The following is a 22,858-nucleotide window of genomic DNA, read 5'->3' on the forward strand; positions in this document are numbered from 1 at the left end:
CCCGCCACTGGGCCAACAGTTTTAGTGTCACTCTAGTCCCGCCACTGGGCCAACAGTTTTAGAGTCACTGGGCCAACAGTTTTAGAGTCACTGGGCCAACAGTTTTAGAGTCACTCTAGTCCCGCCACTGGGCCAACAGTTTTAGTGTCACTCTAGTCCCGCCACTGGGCCAACAGTTTTAGTGTCACTCTAGTCCCGCCACTTGGCCAACAGTTTTAGTGTCACTCTAGTCCCGCCACTGGGCCAACAGTTTTAGTGTCACTCTAGTCCCGCCACTGGGCCAACAGTTTTAGAGCCACTCTAGTCCCGCCACTGGGCCAACAGTTTTAGTGTCACTCTAGTCCCGCCACTTGGCCAACAGTTTTAGTGTCACTCTAGTCCCGCCACTGGGCCAACAGTTTTAGAGCCACTGGGCCAACAGTTTTAGAGTCACTCTAGTCCCGCCAACAGTTTTAGAGTCACTCTAGTCCCGCCACTTGGCCAACAGTTTTAGTGTCACTCTAGTCCCGCCACTGGGCCAACAGTTTTAGTGTCACTCTAGTCCCGCCACTGGGCCAACAGTTTTAGAGTCACTCTAGTCCCGCCACTGGGCCAACAGTTTATATTCCACTCAAGTGAGAAGCAATGATTTAATCCAACAATCTAACAATCATCCTGTTCTTAAAACGAGGCGAGTTGCTTGTGTTTTGAACAACATTCAACAAGAATGGTTACCCCCACCCCCACTGTATACAGTGCACTAGTCGAGATTGTTGATATGAAGTAGCACTATGCAATAGCTCAGATTCTCAACAAAAAGCAACACATGCAGCAACATTTTAAAATGATCAAAGCCCTGTGTATAACATACAAATAATAGCATAAAAATCGGCATCAAAGCATAACCCATGTAAAGACTACATTTCACCAGATTGTCTAGACAAATGTTGCATACAACAGGGAACATCAACAAAAACTACAGCATTTACAACTGTACTGGCATATTAAAAAAAAAAATCAAATAATTTGAACATACTTTGCAAGCAATAAATAAAATGTACATATTCGTCATAAAAAATGCAATGTTTCAGTATACAAACATACTACCTGTCTTATTATCATCAACATATAAACTGACCACGACTACCACCCAGTGGTCTGTAGAAGACCATCTGTCGTACAGTAGTACTGAATAAACTGACCGTCATGCTTTCTAAAAAATACGCTCTGGTCAGATCTAATACTCAATATACACAAGACTATCTCTAATTAATAGTCATAACATGTCCTAAAATAAATTCGTCCAATACATGTATAAAAAAATGTCCCATCCTTTCACTCAAATCAAGTGACGTAGAGTCTATGAGAACTACAGCAACTTCTGTTCACACTTCCTCTCATGAGTGGACTGCGCATGACCGACAACATCTCTTCTTGTAGTACGCGGTACTGCAGACACGTGGCGCTTTCTTCACAACGTTACAGTTAGTGAGCTTGTCTTCGCAAATAGCATCTGACAGAGACACATTGTCATACATTAGAAACAATTGTTTCTACAACTAACTCCACATTGTGCAAGTACTTATTCACGAAATATTTTTCTAAAATAAAATATAAATATATTAGATGGACGTTCTTCCTGAGTGTAGTCCCGCCTACACCACCCCCCCCCCCCCGCCCCACCCTAAGAACGTCAATCGCCCCTCTCAACCCCCATTCCCCACAAAAACCCTTGAACGGAAGAGACCAGCACCTACAAGATTGGTCCCCTCTCACCAAGACTGGACCCCTCTCACCGTATATCTCACCTTCAGTGACCGTACCATTGACGGCACTAGGGGTCGCTGTACTGGTACAGGGCTGTGTGTTGCAGGGATCTCTGGTCCTGGGACGGCTCTGTAGTGGACACTGGTCACTCGGCTTCTGCTCGGCGTCAAGACATTTGGTTTCTCTAGTACGGTATCCAGTTTCACAACTTTGAGAGCACTGGGGTTGAGAGTATAAATATTATATATATATATATATATATATATATATATATATATATATATATATATATATATATATATATATCTTGCACTCAGAATTCTCTCGGCCTTATTTACCTGTCCCCATGACGTCATGTACCACAGAGAACCACACTCAGGCCCCTGGCACAACTCTGTCCCGGCAGGCTTAACGGTGACGTCACAGTTTTCTTCCCCTACCACAGCGAAGACACCCCCAGGGAGAGACTTGATACACAGAACGTCGCGCTTCTTGTGTCCGTTGCCGCACGTCGTGTTGCACTGTTGACAGACAAAGATGCAGATACAGCATGACGTCATACAGACGGAAGTGATACATGGAAGCAAACAACTCACACGTGAATGTTAGTTAAGGTAACGATACAAGCAGGAATCAACTCCCAATTACAAACCCTACTTTTGACCACTGTCATGTGACCAGGTTTACACTATCCCTTAGTACGAATATGATTTCAACACCCAGACACGCCCACCTTTGACCACTGTCCACATCCAGACACGCCTACATTTGACCACTGTCCACACCCAGACACGCCTACATTTGACCACTGTCCACACCCAGACACGCCCACCTTTGACCACTGTCCACATCCAGACACGCCTACATTTGACCACTGCCCACACCCAGACACGCCTACCTTTGACCACTGTCCACACCCAGACACGCCCACATTTGACCACTGTCCACACCCAGACACGCCTACCTTTGACCATTGGTCACACCCAGACACGCCTACCTTTGACCACTGTCCACACCCAGACACGCCTACCTTTGACCACTGTCCACACCCAGACACGCCTACCTTTGACCCCTGAATACACCCAGACACGCCTACCTTTGACCACTATCCAGACATGCCTACCTTTGACCCCTGTATACACCCAGACACGCCTACCTTTGACCACTATCCAGACACGCCTACCTTTGACCACTGTCCACACCCAGGCACGCCTACCTTTGACCACTGTCCACACCCAGACACGCCTACCTTTGACCACTGTCCACACCCAGACACGCCTACCTTTGACCACTGTCCACACCCAGACTCGCCTACCTTTGACCACTATCCAGACACGCCTACCTTTGACCACTGTCCACACCCAGACACGCCTACCTTTGACCACTGTCCACACCCAGACACCCGCCTACCTTTGACCACTGTCCACACCCAGACACCCGCCTACCTTTGACCACTGCCCACACCCGCCTACCTTTGACCACTGTCCAGTGAACCAAATGCCGCCACATGGTTTGCTAGCTCGACAAGATTTGTTGACAGCTGGTCTGTGCACGTTGTCACAACGAGCGTCTGGCAGGGCATTTCCGGCATCGTCAGCGCAGAACGTTCTCCGGGAGACGGTGCCGACTCCACACTCTACAGGACACTGAAACAGTTTAGAGAGAAGAGTCAGCACACTCTACAGGACACTGAAACAGTTTAGAGAGAAGAGTCAGCAAACTTATAGGACACTTAAACGATTTAGAGAGAAGAGTCATCAACTATACAGGACACTGAAACAGGTTAGAGAGAAGAGTCATCAACTATACAGAAGGCTGAAACAGTTTAGATAGAAGAGTCATCAACTATACAGGACACAGAAACAGTTTAGAGAGAAGAGTCATCACACTCTATAGGATGCTGAAACAGTTGGGGTAGGAGTTTCATTAGAGTATGTATTTAAAAACAATTTAAAAAAAAAATCAGTTTTAAATTCAACAAGAATTAATTAATGCAAACACAACTCAAAGATTCCGGTCAAATATATCTAAGGGAGAAACAAAAAGCCATCTGCCTATTATAGGAAACCCATGTCTGATGAAGTGCAAAGACCACGAGAACCCTCCCAGGCATGCTAGTATTATAAGACTTCTAAGACCATAGACGACCTCGAGCTGCTGACCTACCTCCTCCGGCCACTCGGTGAAGTACCAGCCCTTCCCACACTCGGCCAGGTGACACTTGTCCTCCTCAGCCGGCTTGGGCTCCGTGCAGAGGTTGTCTGGCTGCGGCTTGCCTGTCGTGTCCACACACTCCACCGTACGGGTCCTCTGGCCAACCCCACAGCCTGCTGAACACTGGGGATGACATTAATTTAATGGGGAATGACATTTAATATGATGATGGCATTCAATTTGTCTTAACATCATCATAGTGCAGCCCCCCTCTTCACAATTTATGACACACTGGTCCCCCCTCCCCCCACCCCACACGATGAATTAAACGGGTCCATTCCCACCCTCCCCAAACCCGATAACTTACACTAGTCAAGTCCCCCCCCCCTTCCCCCATGATGACTTACACTGGTGCAGTCCCCCCTCCCCCCTCGATGACTTACACTGGTGCAATCCCCCCTCCCCCCTCGATGACTTACACTGGTCCAGTCCCCCCACCAGTTCCCCCATGATGACTTACACCGATGCAGTTCCCCCCTCCCCCCCCCCCATGATGACTTACACTGGTCCCCCCTCCCCCCCCAAAACAATAACTTACACTGGTCCAGTCCCCCCCCCCCTTCCCTCACCCCTCGATAACTTACACTGGTCCAGTCCCCAGTCCCCCCCCCCACGATGACTTACACTGGTCCCCCCCTCCACCCCCATGATGACACCCAGTCCCTCCTCCCCCCCACGATGACTTACACTTGTCCAGTCCCCCCCCTCTCCCCCCTCCACCCCACGATAACTTACACTGGTCCAGTCCCCCCTCCGTCCCCCCCCCACGATGACTTACACTGGTCCAGTCCCCCCCTCCCCCCACGATAACTTACACTGGTCCAGTCCCCCCTCCCCCCCCCACGATGACTTACACTGGTCCAGTCCCCGTTCCCCCCACGATAACTTACACTTGTCCAGTCCCCCCCTCCCCCCCACGATAACTTACACTTGTCCAGCCCCCCCCCCCCCTCCCCCCACGATAACTTACACTGGTCCAGTCCCCTCTCCCCCCACGATGACTTACACTGGTCCAGTCCCCCCCCCCTCCCCCCCCCCACGATAACTTACACTTGTCCAGTCCCCCCCTCCCCCCCCACGATAACTTACACTTGTCCAGCCCCCCCCCCCCTCCCCCCACGATAACTTACACTGGTCCAGTCCCCTCTCCCCCCACGATGACTTACACTGGTCCAGTCCCCCCCCCTCCCCCCCCACGATAACTTACACTGGTCCAGTCCCCCCCCCCTCCCCCCACGATAACTTACACTGGTCCAGTCCCCCCCCCCTCCCCCCCACGATAACTTACACTTGTCCAGCCCCCCCCCCTCCCCCCACGATAACTTACACTGGTCCAGTCCCCCCCCTCCCCCCACGATAACTTACACTGGTCCAGTCCCCCCCTCCCCCCACGATAACTTACACTGGTCCAGTCCCCCCCCCTCCCCCCACGATAACTTACACTGGTCCAGTCCCCCCCTCCCCCCCACGATAACTTACACTGGTCCAGTCCCCCCCCCTCCCCCCACGATAACTTACACTGGTCCAGTCCCCCCCCCCTCCCCCCCACGATAACTTACACTTGTCCAGCCCCCCCCCCCTCCCCCCACGATAACTTACACTGGTCCAGTCCCCCCCCTCCCCCCACGATAACTTACACTGGTCCAGTCCCCCCCTCCCCCCACGATAACTTACACTGGTCCAGTCCCCCCCCCTCCCCCCACGATAACTTACACTGGTCCAGTCCCCCCCTCCCCCCCACGATAACTTACACTTGTCCAGCCCCCCCCCTCCCCCCACGATAACTTACACTGGTCCAGTCCCCTCTCCCCCCACGATGACTTACACTGGTCCAGTCCCCCCCCCCTCCCCCCCCCCACGATAACTTACACTTGTCCAGTCCCCCCCTCCCCCCCCACGATAACTTACACTTGTCCAGCCCCCCCCCTCCCCCCACGATAACTTACACTGGTCCAGTCCCCTCTCCCCCCACGATGACTTACACTGGTCCAGTCCCCCCCCCTCCCCCCCCACGATAACTTACACTGGTCCAGTCCCCCCCCCTCCCCCCACGATAACTTACACTGGTCCAGTCCCCCCCCCTCCCCTCCCACGATAACTTACACTTGTCCAGCCCCCCCCCTCCCCCCACGATAACTTACACTGGTCCAGTCCCCCCCCTCCCCCCACGATAACTTACACTGGTCCAGTCCCCCCCCCCCTCCCCCCACGATAACTTACACTGGTCCAGTCCCCCCCCCTCCCCCCCCCCACGATAACTTACACTTGTCCAGCCCCCCCCCCCCTCCCCCCACGATAACTTACACTGGTCCAGTCCCCCCCTCCCCCCACGATAACTTACACTGGTCCAGTCCCCATCCCCCCCCCCATGATAACTTACACTGGTCCAGTCCTTCCCCCTCCCCCCACGATAACTTACACTGGTCCAGTCCCCCCCCCCTCCCCCCACGATAACTTACACTGGTCCAGTCCCCCCCCCTCCCCCCCCCCCACGATAACTTACACTTGTCCAGCCCCCCCCCCCTCCCCCCACGATAACTTACACTGGTCCAGTCCCCCCCCTCCCCCCACGATAACTTACACTGGTCCAGTCCCAATCCCCCCCCCCCCCACGATAACTTACACTGGTCCAGTCCCCATCCCCCCCCCCCCATGATAACTTACACTTGTCCAGTTCCCCCTCCCCCCCCCTCACGATAACTTACACTGGTCCAGTCCCAATCCCCCCCCCCCACGATAACTTACACTGGTCCAGTCCCCATCCCCCCCCCCCCATGATAACTTACACTTGTCCAGTTCCCCCTCCCCCCCCCCACCATGATGACTTACACTGGTCCAGTCCCCAGTCCGCCAGATACTACACGGGTTGTCGTTACACGTCTGACGGTTGACTGGCTTCACCTGACTCTCGCAGTTCGCGTCTGGCATCGTGACGTTGAGGGTGGGGGACACGCGGGCCTGGCACGTGATGATCCTGGTCTGGACGCCTTGACCGCAGGTCACCGTGCAGGTCGTCCAGTGACCCGGTGTCCACCTGGGGGTCAAAGGTCAATAGTGTCAGGGACTGGTGCAGAGTAAACACCAGCTGGCGAACACAAACAACTGAACACACACACACTTGAACACAAACACTTGAACACATCACTTGAACACAATCACTTGAACACAAACAACTGAACACACACACACACACTTGAACAAAAACACTTGAACACATCACTTGAACACAATCACTTGAACACAAACACTTGAACACAATCTCTTGAACACAAACACTTGAACATAATCACTTGAACACAAACACTTGAACACATCACCTGAACACAAACACTTGAACACAATCACTTGAACACAATCACGTTTACATAATCACGTGGACACAATGACTTGAGCACAATCACTTGAATACAAACACTTAAACACAAACACTTGAACACAAACATTTGAACACAATCACTTGAATACAAACAGAACAAGAGCTAGTATACACACGAGGTAAGAAAACAAATGAAGCAATCGATGACAACAAACAGAAAGTTGGGCATTAACGTCATGTCTCGCACATGTAGGCGAGAAACTTGCTCACACGGCACGTGCTACGTTTGACAGATGAGCCGCGTGACGTTTGACAGATGAGCCGTGCAATGTTTGACAGATGAGCCGTGCAATGTTTGACAGATGAGCCGCGTGACGTTTGACAGATGAGCCGTGCAATGTTTGACAGATGAGCCGTGTGATGTTTGACAGATAAGCCGTGTGATGTTTGACAGATGAGCCGTGTGATGTTTGACAGATACGCCGTGTGATGTTTGACAGATAAGCCGTGTGATGTTTGACAGATGAGCCGTGTGATGTTTGACAGATAAGCCGTGTGATGTTTGACAGATGAGCCGTGTGACGTTTGACAGATGAGCCGTGTGACGTTTGACAGATGAGCACAACTTACTCTGACGGACAAGGCCTCTTGTTGCATGGTACAGCAAGGTTCTTGGGTTTGGTCAGTGTCCGGCAGTTTTCGTCCGTCACCACAGCTTGGGACTTGATATCGATACACACGACGACCGTTTGTTGGATGCCTGAAGTCACATGGGGGAGGGGGGGGGGGAGGGAGGGGGATTATTCACAAATACTTAAAAATTGTCTTCTACATGTTGAACACTTCGACTTTAAAAAACATTAATTAAATCAGAAATTAAATTTAACAGACAGAAAGTGTTAAGTACTCGTTTGATTTATAATTTTGATACTTTACATACAGTATTTGTCTATATATATATACATACACACACACACACACAGATAAATCAATAGAAAACTACTTCCCCCACAGATAACAACTACCTCCCCCACATATAACACCTACCTCCCCCACAGATAACACCTACCTCCCCCACATATAACACCTACCTCCCCCACAGATAACACCTACCTCCCCCACATATAACAACTACCTCCCCCACATATAACACCTACCTCCCCACATATAACACCTACCTCCCCCACACGTGTGAGTACATTCTGTCAGACCGGATATCCGCCACTCATAAGCCGAGCTGAGTGCAACATGCTCGTGGCCGCCACCAAAGTAATTGATTTGATTGGGTAAGACGTTGTTCGGGATCAGGTCGTTGACGCTCTGCAGATACCCAGGCGGGATGGGGTTCGAGGGTTCCTTGTCCAGTGCTATGGTGCTGGTGGGACTATCACTCTCAGCACCATTGCCAGTCAGTGCGGACAGGGGCGGTGACGGCTCCACTGGAATGTAACGCGGCCCCTGGGCCACGGGCCGCTGGATGACCCTGACCACGTGACGCTCCTGGTTACCCACAAGTTCCTGGTGACGGTGGTTTAAACTCTCACTTCCGGTACGATCGGGTCGCGAACTCCCCTCGCCCAATCTGCTGCTGGCTGGGTCATGCCCTGTCTGGCCATTGTCCTCAGTGTTGGCGTAACGACTGTTGTAAGGGTACTGGTCAGGCCGTGGTGTGGCAGCCACGCCATCCTCAGCGACAACAACGTTATGTGTCTGACTTGTCTCAGTCCTGCGTGCTGACGTCTCGCCTGGTTGGTTGACGGCCTGGCTGTGTTGCTGCGCTTTCCTCCGCGCAGCTTCACGTGCGGCCTCGCGCTCAGCCTCAATGCGGCGGATCCTCTCGTTGTGCTCACGCAGACGTTCGTTGTAGCGCCGGGTCTGCTCGTCCCTGCGTCGCTGTCTGGCCTCCAGCTGCAGCTGACGTTCTCGCAGTCGGCGCTGTCGCTCGACCTCCTGCCTCTCCTTCAGCTGTCTGCGACGTTCGCTGTCCGCGTTATGGCTGGACTCTAAAGCACTGGTCATCTCCCCTCTGCTGGACGTCTCCCCTGCAGCCGAGAACTCCCTGTAGCGCGAGCTCGTCTTGTCACGTGTGTCCGCGTGAGCCGAATCCCCCAAGGTCTGGGGGTCACGTGCTTCCTGCCGGCTTAAGGTCAGGGACTGACGCGGCCTCTCTTCCCGGATCAGCTGCGGCGCTGTTTGCCGTGTGGCGTGTGGCTGAGAACTGTTCTGGTACCGGCGCTGGGGCCGCAGCCGTGGCGCGGTAAAGTTGAAGTTAAAACTCTGCGAGTACCTGGGGATATGGTACCGTCCGGCTCTGGCAGCGACGGCTGGCACCCGGACACGACTCTCAGCACTGTCCTGGTACTGTCGGTCAGCCAAAACCTTGGAAGGTTCACCGCTGTCCTGGCCTTGTACAAATGGCTTGACCACACTGTTGGCCTCACTAGACGTCCCGTTCTCAGGATTCGGCCAAGACTGTCTTGAAGAATTATTCGTCACGTTGGCATCAGATTCCTCCAAGAATGAAACATCGTCCGTCGTGTTGTAGTTCCGTGCCGTCATGTTCCCGTGGGTGACGGGCCGGGGGTGCAGACTGGAACCACCAGAACGAGACTCCAGGTTGAGGCTGGAGTCTGGCGAGACCTGGATGGGCTGCTGCCTGTGTTTGATCTGCCTGAGCACCGTGTCGCTGATGTTGTTGGGGACGTTGAAGGTGTAGAAAATTCCAGGGTTGTAGTCCTTCAGCATCAGCTGGAGAAGATTGGTGGAAAGCTTTTGGGTAGAGTCACACATTGGTGGAAACAGATACATTCAAAAGACAACATTTTTAAAGAACATCTTTTTATAACATTGATATTATCATTTCTTTGTAAAAAAAAAAAAAAATTAAATTTAAAAAATAAAAAAAAATTAAAATCAGCTTTTTTTTCACATATTCAAAGAAGGATAATCCATAAAATTGTATACTCGTGAATGAAAATCGATTATGTCCCTTGAATAACGTATAAGATTTAGTTTTTTTAAAAAATAGCTTATATTTACGTGGTGTTATTTATTTTCCATGAGATTAGACAAAAAATTCATCCTAATAAATAACGAAACCTTATCGGAGTTTTACAATTAGTTTAATAACACTTTAATTTCCCATATTTAAAATCTCCCCGGTTTATATGGCAGTCGACTGAAGTCTGGCTCGACTTATTGTTGTGTTACTGTTGTTCATGCAAGTTTGTTGTATAGTCATTCCAACCTAACAGTGTGGCACAACATATGTCATACACATACAGAAGGTGCACAAGGTAAACTTTGTGTTTCCCATCTGATATGTCAAAATATGAATGTGTAATACATAACATAACACGTGTCATATACCATATGAACCCATACAATTAACCAAACGTATAACCGACTTGGCATGAAGTCGAAGTGTTGATGTCAAAACAGTGCTGGTTACCACATCCGCCACATACAATGTCTAGGTAAAAAATCCTATAGAATATGCCCTACCTAAAGTGTACTTACTAACATGTCCTACCTACACAGTACTTCAGTACAAGCATGTCCTCCTTAAAATGTACTTACAAACATGTCCTACCTAATCAGTCCTACCTAGCATCTCCTGGTCAATAAGTCCTACATTAGTATGTAGTACCAGGCATGTCCTATTTTAAATGTCCTACCTTGCACAACATACAGTACATATGCTACCTAATGTGCACAACCTAACGTGCTCTACTTAATATAAGCTACCAAGTAAATCCTGCCTAATAAATGATGAATTAATGTCCTTTAAGCACATGTTTAGCAAAGCTCTACCTACCTAGCATGCCTCAAGAAAACATGTCCTACATAACCGAACGAAATGAAATGTATATAATTTATATAGAAAATATATACTTTTAACAGTGTCCGCCCCCCCCCCCCCCGAAGAAAGTCTACCGCCCCCCCTCCTCGAAAATTTCAAGTGCCCCCCCCCCGGAGAAAAAAGTCTGGAAGAAACACTGTACATAACTTGTCCTAAAAACATGTCCTACCTAACTTGTCCTATAAAACATGTCCCACCTAACATGTCCTACCTAACCTGTCCTATAAAGCATGTCCTACCAAACATGTCCTATAAAACATGTCCTACCTAACATGTCCTATAAAACATGTCCTACCAAACATGTCCTATAAAACATGTCCTACCTAACATGTCCTATAAAACATGTCCTACCTAACATGTCCTATAAAATGTGTCCTGCCTAACTTGTCCTATAAACCATGTCCTACCTAATTTGTCCTATAAAACATGTCCTACCTAACTTGTCCTATAAAACATGTCCTACCTAACATGTCCTATAAAACATGTCCTACCTAACTTGTCCTAAAAACATGTTCTACCTAACTTGTCCTATAAAACATGTCCTACCTAACTTGTCCTATAAAACATGTCCTACGTAACTTGTCCTATAAAACAAGATCAACTCAACACTTGCCACCTAAGTTTGTTTTCTGTTTACATTTGAGTTCACCAACTCACAACATCATCTGATATTGTTTCGTACATTTACAGTCGTGTTGAACTGTTTACGTAAATTTGCCATTCCTTCTATCAGGCTGCAGAAACTGCTAGAAAAACGGTTACACCTGCAACTTACCTGAAGCATGCTTTGTTTACCTGAAGTATCATTGTTTACTTGAGATATCAATGTTTACCTGAAACCTGAGGTATCAGTGTTTACCTGAAGTATCAATGTTTACCTGGAGTAGTAATGTTTACTTGAGATATCAATGTTTACCTGAAGTATCATTGCTTACCTGGAGTATCATCGTTTACCTGAAGTATCAATGTTTACCTGAAGTATCATTGTTTACCTGAACTATCATTGTTTACCTGGAGTATCATTGTTTACCTGAAGTATCATTGTTTACCTGAATTATCAGTGTTTACCTGAAGTATCAATGTTTACCTGAATTATCAGTGTTTACCTGAAGTATCAATGTTTACCTGAATTATCAGTGTTTACCTGAAGTATCAATGTTTACCTGAAGTATCAATGTTTACCTGAAGTATCAGTGTTTACCTGAAGTATCAATGTTTACCTGAAGTATCAATGTTTACCTGAATTATCAGTGTTTACCTGAAGTATCAATGTTTACCTGAATTATCAGTGTTTACCTGAAGTATCAATGTTTACCTGAAGTATCAATGTTTACCTGAAGTATCAATGTTTACCTGAATTATCAGTGTTTACCTGAAGTATCAATGTTTACTTGAAGTATCAATGTTTACCTGAATTATCAGTGTTTACCTGAAGTATCAATGTTTACCTGAAGTATCAATGTTTACTTGAGATATCAATGTTTACCTGAAGTATCAATGTTTACTTGAGATATCAATGTTTACCTGAAGTATCAATGTTTACCTGAAGTATCAATGTTTACTTGAGATATCAATGTTTACCTGAAGTATCAATGTTTACCTGAAGTATCAATGTTTACCTGAAGTATCAATGTTTACTTGAGATATCAATGTTTACCTGAAGTATCAATGTTTACCTGAAGTATCAATGTTTACCTGAAGTATCAATGTTTACTTGAGATATCAATGTTTACCTGAAGTAGTAATGTTTACTTGAGATATCAATGTTTACCTGAAGTATCAATGTTTACTTGAGATATCAATGTTTACCTGAAACCTGAGGTATCAGTTTTTACTGAGGTATCAGTGTTTACCTGAAGTATCAATGTTTACCTGGAGTAGTAATGTTTACCTGAAGTATCAATGTTTACCTGAAGTATCAATGTTTACCTGAAGTATCAATGTTTACCTGAAGTATCAATGTTTACTTGAGATATCAATGTTTACCTGAAGTATCAATGTTTACCTGAAGTATCAATGTTTACTTGAGATATCAATGTTTACCTGAAACCTGAGGTATCAGTTTTTACTGAGGTATCAGTGTTTACCTGAAGTATCAATGTTTACCTGAAGTATCAATGTTTACTTGAGATATCAATGTTTACCTGAAGTATCAATGTTTACCTGAAGTATCAGTGTTTACCTGAAGTATCAATGTTTACCTGAAGTATCAATGTTTACCTGAAGTATCAATGTTTACTTGAGATATCAATGTTTACCTGAAGTATCAATGTTTACCTGAAGTATCAATGTTTACCTGAAGTATCAGTGTTTACCTGAAGTATCAATGTTTACCTGGGGTGCCAATTTTTACCTGGAGTGTCAATGTTTACCTGGAGTATCATCGTTTACCTGAAGTATCAATGTTTACCTGAAGTATCATTGTTTACCTGGAGTATCATTGTTTACCTGGAGTATCAATGTTTACCTGAAGTATCATTGTTTACCTGGAGTATCATTGTTTACCTGAGGTATCAGTATTTACCTGAAGTATCAGTGTTGTGTTGGTTGGGCCAGGGGAGAGAATGCTCTCCATCGGTTTCGTGTGACTCTTGGCACCGTACAAGAAGACGCTTCCGGCAGCTATGACGTCACCGGTATTCGTGTTCCCTGAGCCGCCATTGATGATCATTGTCCCATCTTCAGTCTGCAAAACTGTTTGTTACATTGGAGTTGGTTTTATTATTGGTACATTTGAGTTGGTTTTATTTTTGTTACATTTTAGTTCGTGTTTTTTTTTTTACATTTTATTTCGTTTTTCTGTTTAGTGCATTTAGTCCATTTGCTTTCTTTTTATATTTTTTCCCCTTAAATAATTTTTTTTCTGAATGAGATTTTTTTCCATCCAATTTTTTAGTTTATTTTGGACGTTAAAAATCTATTTGCAGATTTACCTAGGTGATTATACTGCCTTATATGCCAGGTTTTTCTGGAGTGATTATGTTGCCAGGTTTAGAGTGATTATACTGTCCGGTATGCCATGTTTAGAGAGATCATACTGCTCTATATGCCAGGTTTAGAGAGATTATACTGCCCTATATGCCAGGTTTAGAGAGATTATACTGCCCTATATGCCAGGTTTAGAGAGATTATACTGCCCTATATGCCAGGTTTAGAGAGATCATACTGCTCTATATGCCAGGTTTAGAGAGATTATACTGCCCTATATGCCAGGTTTAGAGAGATTATACTGCCCTATATGCCAGGTTTAGAGAGATCATACTGCTCTATATGCCAGGTTTAGAGAGATTATACTGCCCTATATGCCAGGTTTAGAGAGATTATACTGCCCTATATGCCAGGTTTAGAGAGATCATACTGCTCTATATGCCAGGTTTAGAGAGATTATACTGCCCTATATGCCAGGTTTAGAGAGATTATACTGCCCTATATGCCAGGTTTAGAGAGATTATACTGCCCTATATGCCAGGTTTAGAGAGATTATACTGCCCTATATGCCAGGTTTAGAGAGATTATACTGCCCTATATGCCAGGTTTAGAGAGATTATACTGCCCTATATGCCAGGTTTAGAGAGATTATACTGCCCTATATGCCAGGTTTAGAGAGATTATACTGCCCTATATGCCAGGTTTAGAGAGATTATACTGCCCTATATGCCAGGTTTAGAGAGATTATACTGCCCTATATGCCAGGTTTAGAGAGATTATACTGCCCTATATGCCAGGTTTAGAGAGATTATACTGCCCTATATGCCAGGTTTAGAGAGATTATACCGCCCTATATGCCAGGTTTAGAGAGATTATACTGCCCTATATGCCAGGTTTAGAGTGGTTATACTGCCCTATATGCCAGGTTTAGTGTGCTTATACTGCCCTATATGCCAGGTTTAGTGTAATTATACTGCCCTATATGCCAGGTTTAGTGTAGTTATACTGCCATATATGCCAGGTTTAGTGTAATTATACTGCCCTATATGCCAGGTTTAGTGTAATTATACTGCCCTATATGCCAGGTTTAGTATAATTATACTGCCCTATATGCCAGGTTTAGTGTAATTATACTGCCCTATATGCCAGGTTTAGTGTAATTATACTGCCCTATATGCCAGGTTTAGTGTAATTATACTGCCCTATATGCCAGGTTTAGTATAATTATACTGCCCTATATGCCAGGTTTAGTGTAATTATACTGCCCTATATGCCAGGTTTAGTGTAATTATACTGCCCTATATTCCAGGTTTAGAGTGATTATACTGCCCTATATGCCAGGTTTAGTGTAATTATACTGCCCTATATGCCAGGTTTAGTGTAATTATACTGCCCTATATGCCAGGTTTAGTGTAATTATACTGCCCTATATGCCATATTTAGAGTGATTATACTGTCCTATATGCCATGTTTAGAGTGATTATACTGCCCTATATGCCATGTTTAGAGTGATTATACTGCCCTATATGCCAGGTTTACCTAGAGTGTTCCGACTGCCCTGCAGCTCCGTGATGTTGATGTTCGTACTTCCGGTGGGGATGCTGATGACGTAGTTGAGTCCACGCTTGAGCTCCGTGCTGGTGAAGATGCCAGAGATGGTGCTGCAGCTGGTGCCGTCGCCCTCACACACCCCGCACTTGTCCTTGTAGGCCGACGACATGACGATTCCATCACAGCCGACAGCCTAGGGGAGACGTTAGAGCCGTTAGGGGGAGGTGAGTGGGGGGGGGGGGGGGGTAAAAACTGACGGGGTAAGATTGTGACGGGGAATAGAGCAAGATCAGGATTGTGTCGGTAAGATTATTCATTGGTCTATTAAAAAATTTTAAGTTTAATATACTTGTAATTTCTTAAACAAATCGTATCCATTGAACAGCTCAAAATTTATTACTGAAATCACGGTGTCCATTGTTATAAAACCTGTTGCCCGTGTTGTGAGCGGGTATTGAGGAATGTTAACAAGGAGATGCGAACAGTTCCCGGACAAAAAGCAAAGGACAGAATCCCCCCCCCCCCCCCCCCCCAACCCTACATAATCCATTCCCTCAAACCCGCCTCGACCTGCCGTAACTTTGACGAAAAGTAGAAATCAAATGTTTTCTGTGTTATTACTTTTATTAGTGGCCTTTAATTGCTATAAGTGCCATTGGTTGAGAGTGTTGATTACTGTTGATATGTAAGGGTAGTTATTTAATACCTCAGTTACGTTTATTACAATATTTTTGTTCTTTGCCAACTTGAATCAAAGAGAAGATTTCCCAAAGTACCAACCGCAACAATCCCCAGCTTACATTCCCGCCTGAGTAATTACCTGACAGACGCCTTTGATGCAGACGGCAGTGGAGTACAGGTCGCCACACGATTCCCCATCCTCCACACGGCCAGGTGGGTTGGCCAAGAAGTTGTGGCCAATGGCCCGGCATGACAACCTACATGGATCTGTGGCTGTTGGAGAAGAATCCAATGAGAATTATTTATGGGTCTTGTCAAACAAACACACCTCAAAATATTTTATCCGTTATAATTTTACACTAGGCCTTCGTGTTGACCATATTCAACTCAGATGATTGGTTACACAAGTAGATAATTAAACTAATTGGCAGTAAATAAAACCTGACACACCTATTTAAACAAGACACATAAACTAATATACAAGTGTGTGCTGACATATACACTAACATACTATTGTATTCACACACACACACACACACACACACACACAAACTAGCATACAACTGCATTTGTACAAATACAGTACCATTCAACTGTATTTACACTAATAAACTAACAACATTGTATTTACAAATATACTTTAAGAAATATTTTTGTAAGTAAGATATTTTGTTTGTAAAGAGAAATTGTTTATACATTTAAAACATGCATATTTTAAAGAATGTCATTAAATTAACACAAACAAGTCACAGAATGTCCATTAGAACCAGAATTTTCCCTTAATGTTAAACATTTTGACGCCCAGCAATATTTTATGAATGGATGTATTTTTCTTTTCCTCACCGACGAGCTTATTTACGTAAGGATGTTGACAAACATGTGCACTGCAATTTGCCGCATGTGCTGCATACAGCTGCACACCCGCACGTGTAAATAAGCCGTGAGTATTACATCACTGGAGGCGTGAGTAGGCCTAATATTACATGGCATGTGTAAGCTGAACCTATTACATGGCATGTGTAAGCTTAACTTATTACATGGCATGTGTAAGCTGAACCTATTACATGGCATGTGTAAGCTTAACCTATTACATGGCATGTGTAAGCTGAACCTATTACATGGCATGTGTAAGCTGAACCTATTACATGGCATGTGTAAGCTGAACCTATTACATGGCATGTGTAAGCTTAACCTATTACATGGCATGTGTAAGCTTAACCTATTACATGGCATGTGTAAGCTGAACCTATTACATGGCATGTGTAAGCTGAACCTATTACATGGCATGTGTAAGCTGAACCTATTACATGGCATGTGTAAGCTTAACCTATTACATGGCATGTGTAAGCTGAACCTATTACATGGCATGTGTAAGCTTAACCTATTACATGGCATGTGTAAGCTGAACCTATTACATGGCATGTGTAAGCTTAACCTATTACATGGCATGTGTAAGCTTAACCTATTACATGGCATGTGTAAGCTTAACCTATTACATGGTAAGTGTAAGCTTAACCTATTACATGGCATATAAAAACCCATGGTATGCCTACTCTATTACATTCGCTATATCCAGAGTTTCTTTCAGGCATCTCTTCGGAGGGTGGGGGGGGGGGGGGTCTCAGCCCTCATCCCCCGAAAAAAACATCTACCCCCATACTTCCCGAACGAAAAAGAATTTAAATAGAAAATATATACTTTTACCAGAGTCGCCCCCCCCCCCCCGAAAATTTCAAGTGTCACCCCAGAGAAAAAAGTCTGAAAGAAACACTGGCTATATCCGTTAGTGTCGCCAAGATCACGTGGTACATATTTACAACCTACTTTAGGACGCGGGGTAAATCACTTTACTTTCTACATGAGCGCGCATGCGCGACATTTTCTCCGTGTATTTAGGTGAGGGTAAGAACAATACAAAAAACTGGAATAATTTTAGACAAATAAATTATGACCTTTTCTGACAAAGAAAAAAAAAACGCTTCTTTTCTTTTTATTTATATTATTTTATTTACTTAAGAGGTGGGTGTGTTTGTGAAGTTGACGAAATAAGCAGAAAAAACTTTTTTTAAAAGGTAGCGTTTCCTCGACTTAGTTTTTATACATGCACTAAGATAAGTTACGCGCTTTTTTATCTGAAAGAAGGATCTGGAAATTTCGGCGTAAATAAGATTTTCATTAGAAGAGCGGGGGTCTTGCACGTGATATCCTGCACTTCCGTTTCTTGAGTGCTCACACTGCCGCGGGCGTCAGGACGTACTCACCCACATATGTCTGCTGACTCGCGTTAAACGTGACGTTCCGTGACTCTGTTGTTTAACGTTCAACGTGACATGCCCTGACTACGTTGTTTAACGTTCAACGTGACATGCCCTGACTCCGTTGTTTAACGTTAAACGTGACATGCCGTGACTCCGTTGTTTAACGTTAAACGTGACATGCCGTGACTCCGTTGTTGACGTTAAACGTGACATGCCGTGACTCCGTTGTTTAACGTTAAACGTGACATGCCGTGACTCCGTTGTTTAAAGTTCAACGTGACATGTCGTGACTCACAGATTAAACTTAAACAGGACTGGGAGTGATCCTCGAGTTTAACTTCAAACGTGACATAATGTGGCTCTACAATTTAGCGTTAAACGTGACATATTGTCATGTCATAGTGAAATGCCACGTATTGAGACAGTCAACATGTACTCACGATGTAATGTCACGTATTGAGACAGTCAACATGTACTCACTATGTAATGTCACGTCACCATGCAGATGTACTCACGATGTAATGACACGTATTGAGACAGTCAACATGCACTCACGATGTAATGTCACGTATTGAGACAGTCAACATGCACTCACGATGTAATGTCACTTACAGAGACAGTCAACATGTACTCACGATGTAATGTCACGTCAACATGCAGATGTACTCACGATGTAATGTCACGTATTGAGACAGGCAACATGTACTCACGATGTAATGTCACGTATTGAGACAGTCAACATGCACTCACGATGTAATGTCACGTATTAAGACAGTCAACATGTACTCACGATGTGTTGAGACAGTCAACATGTACTCTCGATGTAATGTCACGTATTGAGACAGTCAACATGTACTCACGATGTAATGTCACGTATTGAGACAGTCAACATGTACTCACGATGTAATGCCACGTATTGAGACAGTCAACATGTACTCACGATGTAATGTCACGTATTGAGACAGTCAACATGTACTCACGATGTAATGTCACGTATTGAGACAGTCAACATGTACTCACGATGTAATGTCACGTATTGAGACAGTCAACATGTACTCACGATGTAATGTCACGTATTGAGACAGTCAACATGTACTCACGATGTAATGTCACGTATTGAGACAGTCAACATGTACTCACGATGTAATGTCACGTATTAAGACAGTCAACATGTACTCACGATGTAATGTCACGTATTGAGACAGTCAACATGTACTCACGATGTAATGTCACGTATTGAGACAGTCAACATGTACTCACGATGTAATGTCACGTATTAAGACAGTCAACATGTACTCACGATGTAATGTCACGTATTGAGACAGTCAACATGTACTCACGATGTAATGTCACGTATTGAGACAGTCAACATGTACTCACGATGTATTGAGACAGTCAACATGTACTCACGATGTAATGTCACGTATTGAGACAGTCAACATGTACTCACGATGTAATGCCACGTATTGAGACAGTCAACATGTAGGCCCTACTCACGATGTAATGTCATGTATTGAGAAAGTCAACATGTACTCACGATGTAATGTCACGTATTGAGACAGTCAACATGTACTCACGATGTAATGTCACGTATTGAGACAGTCAACATGTAGGCCCTACTCACGATGTAATGTCATGTATTGAGAAAGTCAACATGTACTCACGATGTAATGTCACGTATTGAGACAGTCAACATGTACTCACGATGTAATGTCATGTCAACAGTCAACATGTACTCACGATGTAATGTCACGTCAACATGTACTCACGATGTAATGTCACGTATTGAGACAGTCAACATGTACTCACGATGTAATGTCACAGTCAACATGTACTCACGATGTAATGTCACGTATTAAGACAATCACCATGCAGATGTATTCACGATGTATTGAGACAGTCAACATGTACTCACGATGTATTGAGACAGTCAACATGTACTCACGATGTATTGAGACAGTCAACATGTACTCACGATGTACTGAGACAGTCAACATGTACTCACGATGTATTGAGACAGTCAACATGTACTCACGATGTATTGAGACAGTCAACATGTACTCACGATGTATTGAGACAGTCAACATGTACTCACGATGTATTGAGACAGTCAACATGTACTCACGATGTATTGAGACAGTCAACATGTACTCACGATGTACTGCCGGCTCCCAGGTGTAACTGATGCCGGAAGACGCCCGGATGCTGTACTGGGCACACGCGGCTTGTCGTGAGGTCTGCTGGTCTCCAGAACATTCCTGCAGACACAGGGGAACATCAGTGGTTGGGGAACATCAGTGGTTGGGGAACATCAATGGTTGGGGAACATCAGTGGTTGGGGAACATTAATGGTTGGGGAACATCAATAGTTGGGGAATAATAATGGTTGTGGAACATTAATGGTTGGGCAACATCAGTGGTTATGGAGCATCAATAGTTGGGGAACTCCAATGGTTGACACGACAACACAACGATTATTTGTGACCGTCTCCATGGTTACGTGCATCACATTTAAAATTGTATGACTGAACACTCGGCTATTTAATAAACAAATCACCTGTTTAGATGGATAAAAGAGTGTGGATCTGAATTTATTGATTGTTCTTATGGAGGGGAAGAGGAGAAAAAATCATAATACAAAGAGGTAGAGATAGATGAGAATTTGGGTAAAGCTAAGGGAATGGAGGAAGGGAACAGCTATGAGTGGTATAGGTGTTGACAGGTACAAGATTCCTTTCTTTCATCCGAACACATTTTTCTTTTTTCACGCCCTCTGTCTCACAGTGGTCGTCATACCGTCGGGGATGTAATTATTTCTTTCAGGCATCTTTTCTGGGTGGGAGTAGAGGAGGTGGCAGAGTTTTGCCCCCCCCCCCCTACCTCCCCGATGCAAGTCTACTGACCCCTCTCCCGAACAAAATAGAAAACAAAATCTACGTAATATAGAAATTATTTTACCCCCGTGGAAATTTTAAGTCCGCCCTCCCCTACCCCCTCCCCAAGTTTCAACTACCCCCCTCCCCAGGAGAAAACGCCTGACATGGATGTGAGCTGGGTAACTTTGGTCCAGGGACAGACACCATGGTGTATTGGCAGCGAGGAGACTTGCGGGATTTGGTGTGGTTAACGTAACTTTAACATGGGGGACTTTAGCGGTTTGGTGAAATATCGGAGGCCTATCCGTCGTGGTAAAACATAGGAGGTAGTTTTGGTGTGGTAAAACTTGGGAGGTAGCTTAAGCTTTGTAACGAATGAAGGATGTTGTAAAGTTTATTAAGTATAATGGGGGTGTCACTTAGAAAATATATTTGGACAAAACGATTCACTGATTGCCAGGAGCACGTGACTTATAACTAGTTTTAGAAAACCCGTTGTTATCTTTAGCCAATAATGAATTGAAACGCTTTATCACTATGGCAAGATTAGCAAGATGAACGGGTGACACGTGACCTAGCGTGACCACCCATGACATGCACCATTAGACAACCCATTCATTCAGGGCCTGACACCACCTTACCGTCTCACACTTGCCTGAACTATGAAGGCCATTAGGCCAGCTTAACACCTTGACCTAATAAAACCAAGGTCACTGAACCCACTTGGGGGTGCAGGTAAAATAAAAAATGTACAGGAGCAAAGGTACATCAAGTACAGCTCACTGCGGTCATACCCGCGGGTAAGTGAATGACTGGTTGCGTTTGGCTTGGGCGTGAGTGACTCATGAAACTTGATGTGGCCTTTTGTACACGTATTAGGGTCCGCCAGGGATTGTGTACACATTGTATGAGCCACCAGGGAATGTGCGTACACTTTGTTCTGTGCTACTTCTTACGTCACAAAACGATTATTAATATTTCCGTAGACCACCCACAACTGATATTGTTAATATTTCCGTAGACCACCCATCTATGATGTTAATATTTCCGTAGACCACCCACACCTGATATTGCTAACATTTCCGTAGACCACCCATCTCTTATGTTAATATTTCCGTAGTCCACCCATCTCTGATGTTAATATTTCCGTAGACAACCTATCTCGGATATTGTTAATATTTCCGTAGACCACCTACGCCTGATATTTTTAACATTTCCGTAGAACACCCACACCTGATATTGTTAACATTGATAGAAACATCTCTACCAGCCCCTCCACTAACTTACACACACACACACACACACACAAACAAACAAACACCCACACACGAACCACGTAACATTACGATAAATAAATATCGAACAGCCTTTTCTTGTGCGTACTAGGAAAATCGTATTGAGCTTGAATTATTGTACGTAATGATGT

General features: G+C 45.1%; 1 protein-coding gene across 1 annotated transcript in view; it reads right to left on the bottom strand.

The window, feature by feature from the left end:
• Window positions 1-488: 488 nt before the first annotated feature.
• LOC131937267 (thrombospondin type-1 domain-containing protein 4-like) overlaps window positions 489-22,858 on the bottom strand; it is a 29,392-nt gene continuing 7,022 nt past the window's right edge. Inside the window, exons 2-14 of the mRNA XM_059294553.1 lie at window positions 20,712-20,814; window positions 16,438-16,571; window positions 15,606-15,810; window positions 13,663-13,832; window positions 8,455-10,024; window positions 7,907-8,036; window positions 6,790-6,994; window positions 4,545-4,565; window positions 3,913-4,083; window positions 3,219-3,392; window positions 2,085-2,267; window positions 1,788-1,965; window positions 489-1,492 (exon numbers count right to left, since the gene is read on the bottom strand). Coding sequence (XP_059150536.1) covers window positions 1,377-1,492; window positions 1,788-1,965; window positions 2,085-2,267; window positions 3,219-3,392; window positions 3,913-4,083; window positions 4,545-4,565; window positions 6,790-6,994; window positions 7,907-8,036; window positions 8,455-10,024; window positions 13,663-13,832; window positions 15,606-15,810; window positions 16,438-16,571; window positions 20,712-20,814 — 3,360 coding nt within the window. The 3' untranslated portion in view covers window positions 489-1,376. The remainder of the gene's footprint in view (window positions 1,493-1,787; window positions 1,966-2,084; window positions 2,268-3,218; window positions 3,393-3,912; window positions 4,084-4,544; window positions 4,566-6,789; window positions 6,995-7,906; window positions 8,037-8,454; window positions 10,025-13,662; window positions 13,833-15,605; window positions 15,811-16,437; window positions 16,572-20,711; window positions 20,815-22,858) is intronic.

The sequence above is a fragment of the Physella acuta genome, unplaced genomic scaffold (assembly GCF_028476545.2).
Source record: "Physella acuta isolate Inbredline_101_S28 unplaced genomic scaffold, ASM2847654v3 ptg000205l, whole genome shotgun sequence".
In the NCBI taxonomy this organism is placed as follows: Eukaryota; Metazoa; Mollusca; class Gastropoda; family Physidae; genus Physella; species Physella acuta.